Source organism: Lissotriton helveticus, chromosome 3_2 (genome assembly GCF_964261635.1).
Source record: "Lissotriton helveticus chromosome 3_2, aLisHel1.1, whole genome shotgun sequence".
Lineage (NCBI taxonomy): Eukaryota > Metazoa > Chordata > Amphibia > Caudata > Salamandridae > Lissotriton > Lissotriton helveticus.
Window position 1 is genome coordinate 181,158,906 of NC_136062.1, and position 12,043 is coordinate 181,170,948.

Sequence of the window (12,043 nt, forward strand, 5' to 3'; positions counted from 1 at the left end):
GAAGAGATGGGTTTGATAACGTCCTAAATTCCTGGAACAGCTATTGACAATACAACAACAAACTTGACAACACTTAATAAACTGCCCGATCCTCTTATCAATTAAACACACAGGATACACCGTTCACTTACCCTGTTCAAGGAACAATGAGGGCATTAAGTAGCAACTTACTAAAGATATCAAAAGCATTATGTAAATAAACAGTCCTAATAAGCAATCAAGTTCCCATTCTAAAACCCATTGCAACAGACATCAAATCTATGCATAACGATTTTGAGCAAATTATGATTGACAAATATTCATGCCCCAGTAGAAAATAAAATCCAAAGTCATGTACGCATTGATTATTTTACTATTCTCTCAGTCAGTCTGGTAGGGAGCTTCCTAAGAGCAAGGATTACAACAAACAGATGTCTAATGACAGTCACAAACAGCCAGACTTCTCTGCGAACGTCATCTTAACTTCTTTTAATTTTTCTAATTCAGATTTCACTCCAACTTTATCTGTAGTTGAACCAAGCCTAAAGACAGTCCCTGTAGCACCCCTTATTTAACCACTGAGGAGCAGTGTCACCTTAGACATATCACCATCTAAATCAAATAGAACATCCAACATTACTGACTTCATCTATGGTAATAGCAGAAAACAAATACGAACAACCTGGAACCAATAGAAGGCTTTCAATAATATATTAAGTAACAGGAAACTGAAGAAACAAAGCAACTTGAACAGGAAAACAATTGCCAAGAAGCAAACCAACCTTGTCCGAGAGCACTTCAAATCACAAACATTTTCCTTTTTTGATAATAAAGAACAAAAACAACTTTCAAAACAAAAAGAAAAAAACCCATTTTGGAAGAATCAAATCATACCTAATTAACAATGGTAGCCGCTACAGCGTTACATTTTTGCCATGGGGGTAAACAATACACCTAATTTAGGCAGGAACAGCTATTCTTTAAAGCTTATGATACATTGCTACCTTAAAAAAGATTGCAGAAGGTTTTCAACTATTAGGAAAACATTGCCAGATCTGTCCGATAAATCCACTGACAATTAGTCAACAGTCACAGTTGGTCCCCACAGGATCACCTCTCACCTCTACAATCATAGCATGCAAAACCTTGCACGTCGGGCAACTAACTTGGTGTCGGACAAACTTCTAAGTTCATGAGAGATTGCCAACTCACTACACCATGAATACCCAGATCTGTCAACTATTCAATGAGTCATTACTTACTCTAAAAAATCTCTCGCTTGAATGTTTCACTTTGTGCCATTGACAATGTTGTCATGATATATTAAACAAGCAAAATATCACCAAGTTGATCCAGGAATTTAATTACTTTAAAATCAATTGAACTCATCAGTTATGTTTAAGAACCGTTAAACAAGCAAAAATGTACGCATACCATCTGGTCCTCAGATGCATAGCCCAATTATATATGGAACGGAGTACAAGAATTATCAATACGGGATAGAAACAAGGAATAATATCCTTGTATTCCAAAGGAACCAAACACAAATATCAATACATTAGAACAAAAAAAGGCATAACATCACTAAGAAACTGTAAAGGCCCTGACACCTGATTCAATTTGGCAACGTAAAACTTTATATGAATAAGTGAACTTTAAATACAAGAAACTATCAGCAAAACACCCATTGTAAGCCAAAACACTAATAAAGACCCACTATTCCTCCACAGAAAATATAGAAAAGAAATAAAACATTCCTAATAGCAAGTCCTAACTATAAGACAAAGAATGAATTTCCGATCTTAATGGAATATTGATGGTTTATATTGCAAACGTTAATGCAGTGGACTTGATTTGATATATTTTTTGCCTTGTACCAAATTATTTGCCTTCAAGAAACCTGGAGAAGGGACTTTAGCTGAATTTCTAATTATGAAGTTCATGAGTTCATTTCTGTCAAGAACAGAATGGGTTGACTTACTATCAATAGAAAAAACTGAGGGTAGTACTAAAATGTATTAACTATTCTTATTGAGTTTCCAGACAAATTCAAACTGTTGATACTCAGCATTTACATCACACCTCAAATATTGAAGGATCATATGAGATTACCTCTTCTTCTAAAAAGCCTATTAAAAAACTTCTCGCGCACCACTAATCATCACTGAGGACTTGAATGCTAATCTTTTACAAGCATCAGCTTTTGATAATGTGCAGGGCTCGAAAAATCATGAATTACTAGACTTGCAGGTCTAGTAACTTTAATAATCTACTCAACCTAACTATACTTGACATGTGAACTGGTCTCAAATTATGTGATCCTTGGCAAATATTTTGTCTTATAGAGCCGCCTTTTTCCTTATCACATAGGGGCACCTTCAAATATGCAAGTTCACTATTTCTGCAATACAAAACAGTTTATTTACTAGACTAAATGTTTGCTTTATGTAGAACAAGAATCAAGCCCATATATAGGGTACACATGAACCCTGGCTTGCCTCTTAGTTCAATATTAACATCATCATCTGGGCAGGAGCAGTAATAATTCCCAGTTCGTGTTTAAAAACTCATGTTTCATAAATATATTACCAAAGCATGATGTGGTAGTGCACTGTCATATACAGATGGCATATTTTCCATTGAAATGCCCCCAAAACTTTCCCACCAACATGTAGTTCTACTGATAATAAATAGCGCATATTGGGTTTCAGCAAACATATTTAAAATTTGCACATCACCAACTGAAGTGTTCTAAATTGTTTTGATCCTATAAAAATGTTTTTCACTACAGAATTACAAAAATGGGTCTCCGTAACTAGCGAAATATGTATGAAATGTTTGAACAGTTCTAAGCTATTTCAGTGTTGTATTAGAAAAAAAAGTACAACCAAAGATTGTTCCCCCTTCGTGATTTTTCTGATGCTCCCACTGACTAGAGAGCTATCTACCTTTCATTCCCTCTCATTCAACCTGCATGCTTATACTGCTCACACTATCTTTAGGAGCTGTCTGCCTGGCGTTCCCTATCATACAGTTCAGATTAGGCAAAACACATTCACACCACGAGGACCCAGTCTTAGTTTCCAGATTAACCCAAATGAGACTAGATATTTTTGAAATATTAACCTGATAATGTATATTGCGATTACAAAAAAATGTTAATTTGAAATTTTTATGAAGTGGTTATAATAAATTAGGCATTAATGGGGCTGTATAAGCTGCATATATATATATATATATATATATATATATACACATCCGTATTGAGTCTTGCATATGAGCGTGGCTACCATTAACTTGTCTCTAGACATATATATATATATATATATAAGTAACTGACCTAGATCTGATAAGGGGTGCACTCAATTAAGTTCTTAGACCACAAGATATTGTGTAATAACCTTATTCCCATTAGCGACGTCACCCCAGAAAGGTTTGACAATTTTTTATCACCACCCCGGTACTTTTTCAAGATGGCCGCCGTTTCTTTCGTCTTTAAGATATGGCATCTGATTAATATTTACAGCTCGGCATCCAAAATAATTAGCGTATGAGAGTAAGTTTTAGGGGTTATTGTAAATGCTAAATAAATGGTAAATTTACCGGGAGTTTTTAAGTCAAACTGGACATTCGTTTTACCGTCAATCTGTTAGTAAATGAAAGGAATATTGAGTTTTTTAAGTTTAAATCATAATCGCATAATGAGTGTGCAATTCAATGGACTGCCAGTAACTTAAAATAGTCCAAATTAAATAGGACCCAGATAGGTTGGAGGGGTAGGTAGTCGTATTGCACTAGGCTAAGATGGCCACCAAAGTGATAGCAGAACCTATATATTACTATTCGCTTTCGGAAGTGGGCTACTCCGGAAGTAACGGACAAATCCCTTCTTAAGGGGTTATAATTTCGACACATTTATAAAATTGTATTATTCACTGTACCTTACGAATAATGTTTTTTTAATTATTGATAAATGAAAAGTTTCTTCTGGGGTTGTGAAACTGGACCCGTACACAAAATTGTGTTTTTAATTTTATTTCATGTTTGTGTTGTTAGGAGTATATGTTAATGTTGAAAATTGCAAACAAACACCCACATTGATTGTTTTCTTGATATTCAAGATTATTTTTTAATAAAAAATGTAAATAACATTTTTCGTAAACGCAATATACATAGTCAGGTTCATATTTCAAGAATATCTAGTCCCATTTGGGTTAATCTGGAAACTAAGACTGGGTCCTCGTGGTGTGAATGTGTTTTGCCTAATCTTATCTGTATGACCGGGAACGCCAGGCAGACAGCTCCTTAAGATAGTATGAGCAGTATAAGAATGCGGGTTGAATGAGAGGAAATGAAAGGTTGATAGCTCTCTAGTCAGTAAGAGCATCAGAAAAATCACGACTGGGGAAAAATCTTTGGTTGCACTTGTACCCTCTCGGGTCACAAGGGTCACTCTCTTTTTATTGTAATATTATAAAGAAAGCCTAACATCTTACAGCCTTTCATTTAACATGCTTTGCACAGATCAGTTATCACACAGTTCACTTTACAAACTCTTGTAACTGTAGTCACAGAGAGAAAACTAAATGTAGGAAGACAAACTGACTTTATCTGTCTCTGAAAGCCAGCAAATATGACAAGATAAAACTTAAAGGCATTTTTATTGCTCTTTCATTTTGTGAGCAATAAAGATGCATTGAATCTTATTATTTTGTCACATTTGCTCTGCTTTCAGAGACAGAGGTCAAAATTCTCTCTACATTTTACTTTTTATTCTGTGACTAAAGATAAGAGGACTTTCAACTCACCAGAAAGGGCAGTCTTCCCTAAAAATAGCTTGTCCTCGACAATGCAAGTGGATTTTCGAGCCTTGATGTGAAAGATGCCTTTTATCGGATTTTCAAAAATAAAGTGCTTATCCACTCAAATCAACTCAAATACAACTTAACTAACAGATCTATTATAATCTTAATTTATGATCTAGGGTTTCGCAGTTTAAATGGGAGGTTCTCAGACCATCCAACTCATGCGACATTTAACATGAGCGAAAGTAAAACTATTGACTACACGCTCCTACATTTTATTGACTTTGCTAAAGTTCAAGATTTTATGACAGAAAAAGAATGGAAAGTGATCATGAACCTCAACTAATTACCTTAAAATGGATGCACAAAGAATTTTGTACCGGGAAATACTCTGATAATGCAAACCTTACAATGAGCTCTATGAAAACGTTAAATGAAACTTTTAGCTTCCTGTCAAAATTGATGATCTATGGGAACAGCTCTTTATTAAAACAAATATATCAACTATATCTACTTTATTAATTCTAAACCTAGGGTGTATGAATTTGACCCTCTTTTGCAAAAGAAAATTTGATTTCCTCTCTATTGCTGACAGGAGTCCAAACTTGAGAGACGAATCTTAACTCTGCTGGAACCGAGGTATCCCAAACTTAAAGCGAACATAACAAAAATTAAGAAAGGCATTAAGATGGCTCAGTAGTCAAATCTTAGACCAAGAGATACGCTCACTAAAAAGAGGACTTAGAGATCAATTATCTGTGAGACAGCAACAACAATAACCGGACTGAACTTTAAGAATCTGTCTATAGTAAGAACTCCGATAAGTTTTGGGCTCTGAAAATCTGGAAGTCAAAAGCATAATGTGAAGAGAAATATCACATAAATAACAAATAATTCAACTGTACGGCCCTAGTGATCAAAGTCACAAAAAGTATACAAAGAGGATTCATGGCACCATATTTGAATTAATTAGAGGTATAATCACACTGGACTATTCTTTTGACAGCTGTATTTAACACCATTTTTCATACACACAAAGTTCCATCATCTTAGAAAGGTTCTATCATACAACTGATTTATAAAGAGGGTTGAAATTAGAAACCAACAGCTATGGTATGATAGCTCTGTTGGCTACAATGAACAATATCTTCTTGAAACTGTTAAATAAATAAGTAGCAGAATTAGCAAAAGGAAAATAAATGTAATCCCACCAAATAGGTTTTAGAGCTGGTTGTTCAACCATGGATAATATTGTTGCCATGTACTGCCTTGCTAAAAACGTTTAAACACGAAAGACAAGAAACTATTTGATTGCTTCATAGATTATTCTAACACTTTTGACAAGGTTGATCATAACAGATATTGGTATAAATTGGCTCGCTGGGGAATAGATCAAGCTTTCGTAGAATTGACATGCATATACACCAAAGTTAAAGTTAAATTAAGCGATGGAAGAGGTCCGACACCAAGAATTCAAACATCTAATGAACTAAAACAAGAATGCACATTAGCCCAGCTTATTTTTCCCCTTTGATGGTGCTGATCTTCCTGAAACTCTAAATATTAATAATGGACCTGTTCTAAAATTAGGCCAAAGATTTTTGCCAAAGGCAGATAGCCTGGTATTTTCTGAAAGACCCTGTTAGATCTTCAGTGCCTAAAATGCTATAACTGCATCAACAATTTGAATGTTTACTATGACAGAACTAAAATTATGAGCTTCGGTAATTCACACCTGAGCTATAATTGTTTGATTAACACAAAACAGACCATAAAGGATTATTTGTATCTCAATGTTGAACTACAAGATGATTCAAACTGGACTCAACATATTACTAAACAGGCTACCAAATGCACAGATATATACCAGGGGTGACACACATTTTGCAAACAAATATGGAGTAGGTGCCATAGGTCCAACTATACCTGCTATTTAAGCTAAAATAATACCTTCACTAACATATGGCACATTAATTATGCCTAGCGGTGCCTTGATGAAATTAGATCAAATACGGATCAACTGCATAAGTAGTATAATACATTATAGACAATCAAAGACTGAGAAAGGAGCTGAGCCTATCTTCAATATTAACAAGAGTGAGCTGATAGGGTGCCAAAGATGTGGAGCATGGCATTCTTAAATCTCAATCTATGTGGCGTCACCAATAGACCTTGAAAATTAGGGTGCATCGGATACAGCTCCTAGATAGGGGACTGGGAGTGAGACCAAGGGACACACCCTGGCATCCTTGTAACTTCTCTGCTTGGGTAATGCCAATATGCGACTCCAGCCATCCCTTTCAGTGCAGTGTGGAGCCTAGGTGAAGCTGCATGCCGCCTCTGGTTGGCATGTTGGAGCTATACTGAAAAAATCTTCTGGATCCAGTTTGGCACCTGGGGAAATTCTCAAGGTGAGCAGGTATCCATCAGAAAAGATCCATTTTTAAGACAAAAACGAAATCAACTTTCACTTGAAAAAGCAGACAATTTAGCAGTGATTACTAATAATCAGTCTAAGTAGCACAGTAATCCTTCAAAATAAAATACTGTTGCCTTTCTGCACACCTTGGTGACAAGGCTCAAAGAAAATAATGTGGGATGGAAGGTGGAGAAATAATTTCTGATATTACAAGCAGATGCCTTCACGTCAAAAGACACTCCATCCAACACCATGTCTCACTCAGGAAGTGTGATTATGCAATACATTTCATATATACAAAAAGATAACCTGCATTAACCGTTTGAGATGAGTAGACTGACAACAGGATAAAATAAAAATTATCAATAAAAGGTGCACCATAGAAGCTGTAGGTATGGTTTTCTACGGGCAGAGTGGCAAAGCTACGAAAGATCGAAGAAACTGCACAACATGATGTGTATATTTGTGCAATCACACCTGCAAATTCTGTAAATCAATGAAACTCCTCACCAGGTTATAAAAGAAACCTTATATGCTTGCTTATCCTGGATTCTCTCCACAAGAAACCAAAAAACAGTATAATTAGGTTCTGACAGCAGGATTAAATACCATGCACTCATATTGCCACGCTCTTGTTACCTAGTCGCAGCTCTCCAAAGTTCCCACATCCTATCTTCTTGCCAACCCTGAAGTTGGGTCCCACCATAAGAACACCGGAGGACGTCGTGGAGCTGGATGGCCGAGTGCTATGGCCACTCCGTGAGGGCACTGCTTTTGTCGTCCGCGGCCGTTCATCCTTATCCCTGTTACTATGGTCCATGATCCAATAGCACAAACGCTCTGCCCAAATAATGGCAGAGTCTTTTATTTAAAGTCTCCCTCCTTTAACGAGGGATTAGAAGAAAATTAAAGTGTTTCTGATAAATATCCCAAAGGATCGCTGTGAAATGCTCAGCAGCAGTCATAGAAATGTCTGATCGGCTGTTAAAACCAGACCAACATGTTCATTTTCTCCACCATGTTGAAACCTCCTTAGGTCCATAGAGGCACTCTTGAGAGGATCTCTTGTAACCTACAGTGAAAAGAATAAAAAAATTGTCATAAAATCCAAAACAAATACATATGTAACTTACAGTTAGTTAATATCGCAAAACCGGCAATGAAGGGAAGTGTCACTGATTAAAGCATTACGAGTGGCAATTTTTTTTAATGAGAGCTTGACTATCAGAAATGGAAGACTACGCCTATCCTTCTTAGCAAGTAGATTTGGAGAACACCAAAGGAACAGACTGAATTCATCTCATTTATTTTTACAAAAATACATAATGGTAAAAAAGCAAATGCAGCCGATAAATACTAGTCTCAAAACCACAAAACCACCGCCTTTTAGAAGTCCAGCCATTTAGATGCAACAAAACCTACCCATCTTGCTGTACGAAAAAGAAAACAAAGTTGGTTTCTTCTGCACTGCACCATGAATGAAGTACACCCACAAACTACGCATCTCTTTCCACAAAATGATAACAAACCGAACTTTGCACCATGTTACTGAAGCAAAACCATCCCCACGCGATCTGTATCACTTAACAAAATATCAATCTCAGCCATCAAACCTCAGCCAACCAGCATGCTTCAAATCACATGCTGTGGGACAGCAACTGCATACAGGCTCATTAACAGTAGCAGGAATTAGATATTTAACCCCTGCTTAAGAGAATGTGAATCACTGATAGCAGGAGTAGGGGTGAAACCCTGTTAAAGCTAAAATAAAACCTTATTTGAAAGATTAATCTCAGATTATCAACTCGTTTTGGACAGGGGGTTTATAAATTTCCCCTTTGCTAAACTAGACCAGGGTTTGTGCGATATTTATCGGACAGATTTGAATGTAACCTATAAGAATGAGGAGATTAGGGCCTTTTTCCTGCAGTTATTCAATACGCCCGACTTTAGACGCGCAGCTCCTTTCTCTTGGTTATGCACATAATGAAGATAGTGTGCGGGAAAGATTAATAATGCTAGCATAGAGACTATATCTCTTCTCATTGCTTCACCCACACACGAGATGGGTATTTGATTATTAGGAGTAATTTCAAAGTACACTTCTGGCACAAAAGCAGCTAAGCAGCGCAGCTGAAGTAGGCAGTTCTGTAGTTGGTATTACTAGGTACAGAAGAGGTAGGGGACTGGGAATGTCAGTATGTGAAGAGGAAGAACAAACAGGAAATGATAGGGCTGAGGAATTCTAGGAGTTTTTGGGCATGTCACCATCTTTCCTTTTGACCACTAGAATATAGAAAGTAGAAAGTAATTCTTGGTGCACATAATCCTGAAATAACACTGTGTGTAATGCTTACCTAGCGGATAAGGGGTTAGAATGACTCTACAGCCTACATGCAAAGTGTAAACTAACCGCTGTTGTCCGATTAGCATTCCTTTTCACAGGACTGGGGGGCTCATGGTACAACAGCACTCCCTCCTCTCAGTCAAGCTCATATCCTCCTTGTCAGACTTCCTGTGAGGAACCCGCAGACTCTCCTGGGCCATGACAAACCTGTGGATTGTGACATCACTGCAAGAGTCATGCACAAGACTGGACTCTGAGCAGGGCATCGTATATTTCCTTCTCTAGTCCAACCAACAGCTACCCTGCAGCACAAAGGAAGAGTGTGGGCCGACCCAGAATTAGAGTATACAGTCACGCTATTGAACTACAAAAACGACAATTCCGACTGAAGGATGGCAATGTATACAATAAAACAGCAGAAAACCTCGGTCTGCATGTAGGGGAGCTGGGTCGAGCACAGAGCAGCACATATCCAAGATTAACGATCACAGTTGCTGGACTGGCAAACACAACTTCCCAAATAGTAGGCCAAGATTCGTAAAATGCACTGAAACGTAAACAGCTGTAGACAGTTATTCATGAGGAAAGGGGTATTGGGAACAGTGCCAGTGAAGCGCGGGCCATGAGTCTCTCTTGCCATACAGGTGTGGTCTGACCAGATTACAGGCGTGCTCACTTGTAGAAGAGGAAACACTTGTCTTTAGCTAAAGGTTCACATTAAAGCATGTCCAGGTGTCCAGTGATACCGCTAACGAGCATGCAATGAAATGGTGGAAGTCTGATAGGTAATCTATGGCTCTTTTGCTGCCCAATGACGTCACAGTGCTGGAATCCTCATTCCGACCGCAAAGAGAATCATGTAGATATATCCCCAAGACCACATCTGCCAGAATAGAAATCAACTGATCGGGCATCCAAGATCTTGCCAGCTAACCGCAGAAGCGAATCCCCTGGAGTGAGTGAAGCAGACACCAAGTCCTTTGTTAAACATCAATGAAGCAAGAACAGACACAAAAGTTAAAGATAAATGCACCCGCAGGACATTTAGTGTGCCATGGTCTTATCCTCATTCAGGGTACGAGGCAATTCAGAAGGCAGTACTGATTGAGTCTCAAAGTATCATGATTCCATCACAGTCCATAGTTCCTGTAAGGTGTTATTTCATACTACCACATTAGACTTTATAGTTTTTGAAAGCACTGTATACACTTGCTGAACGTGTAAGCACAAATGTGTGCCGAGCTAATCATCAAACACTGCTTTATATTCAGCATAGAGAGGTTAAGACAGCCATAGTCACACAGGTTAGAGATGTGCTGATTTCACAACACTGAACTCAGATGCAGTGGGATGGAGACAATCAAACAAGACATGTGGCAAACAATTAAGTACCCATTCACAAGGGTGCTAGGTGGCGCACAAGCAGTATGGCCGCACTGTAGTGTGGCTCCTGCAGCCCAGAGCAATTTCCGACCAAATATCCTTGTTAAGTGATCCCAGCTTGCTAAAAACCGCAGCGGATGAACGGTATTGAGCTAGGCATCGACTCCCGTGAGTCTGAAGGGTGAAGGACAATCCTGGCAGCCGTGGAGGCGGGCGCTCGTGACTGGGGCCGTTGAGATAGGGGAGCCTAGAACTCATACTGGGCTGCACCTGGCGCGCGACCCCGGAGTACTCGTGGGTGCTGAAGACACCGTAACGGGTCACGCCACAATGGGAATGGGGGACATGACCCGGTCGTCCATGTGGCGACCGCACCTGCACGGCAGCAGATACTCGTAGGCAGCTGCGCCGTGGGAGCGCCATCTGCAATCTGCTTGCGGCTGACTGAAAATTAAGCGGAGGACATTCAGGTGATCGTTCCGCTGGCGCATATCAACAGGGGCAAATTGCCGCCGGGGCTTTAATTGTGAAGCGTGGTGGTGGAGACGGGCACGCCCTCCATTAAGTGCTTGAAGAGCTTGCCAGCAAGCGCCTGTGGTAGCCTAGTAGAGTGAATTGCCTGCCTGCTTTCAGTGTTACCAGGGCCATCTTCGGAGAGATTGTGACCGGGTGGGTGATACTCGTCGCCACATTACCCTATGAAGGCCCCACAACGCGGAGGAGTACAGGTGTGCACTTGGTCTCGAAGCACCCTCGAGCGCAAACTCTGCCATACCCAATCATTTTTAAAGCGTCTAGCTTGCCTCTGCCTGGAACACTACCGCAATAAGAGTGGGACATCCCTCAGCCTTGTAGGAGACACAGCTGGGCTTTATTGCTATAGAACGCAATACAGCCGACCTCTAGACCGCTACACCCGGAGGCCGCGTCAGACGGCAATACCACCCAGTATCCAGACCGGACCACAAGAGCCACAGAAAACTAATCATGGGTAAAGCTGGCTTGAAACAACCCAGGCTCACGTTCAATACTAGAAAGAGCGGGCGCACGCAACATGAGGACACAACAGCGGGCACCGACGCATTGACAGCTGGACCGCCTCCTGTGCCG

General features: G+C 39.4%; 1 protein-coding gene across 5 annotated transcripts in view; it reads right to left on the reverse strand.

The window, feature by feature from the left end:
• CSNK1G1 (casein kinase 1 gamma 1) overlaps positions 1 to 12,043 on the reverse strand; it is a 746,303-nt gene that overhangs the window by 404,630 nt on the left and 329,630 nt on the right. For all 5 annotated transcript variants that reach the window (XM_078684993.1, XM_078684992.1, XM_078684994.1 and 2 more), the window contains one exon: positions 7,843 to 8,275. In XM_078684993.1, coding sequence (XP_078541119.1) covers positions 7,843 to 8,023 — 181 coding nt within the window. In that variant the 5' untranslated portion in view covers positions 8,024 to 8,275. The remainder of the gene's footprint in view (positions 1 to 7,842; positions 8,276 to 12,043) is intronic.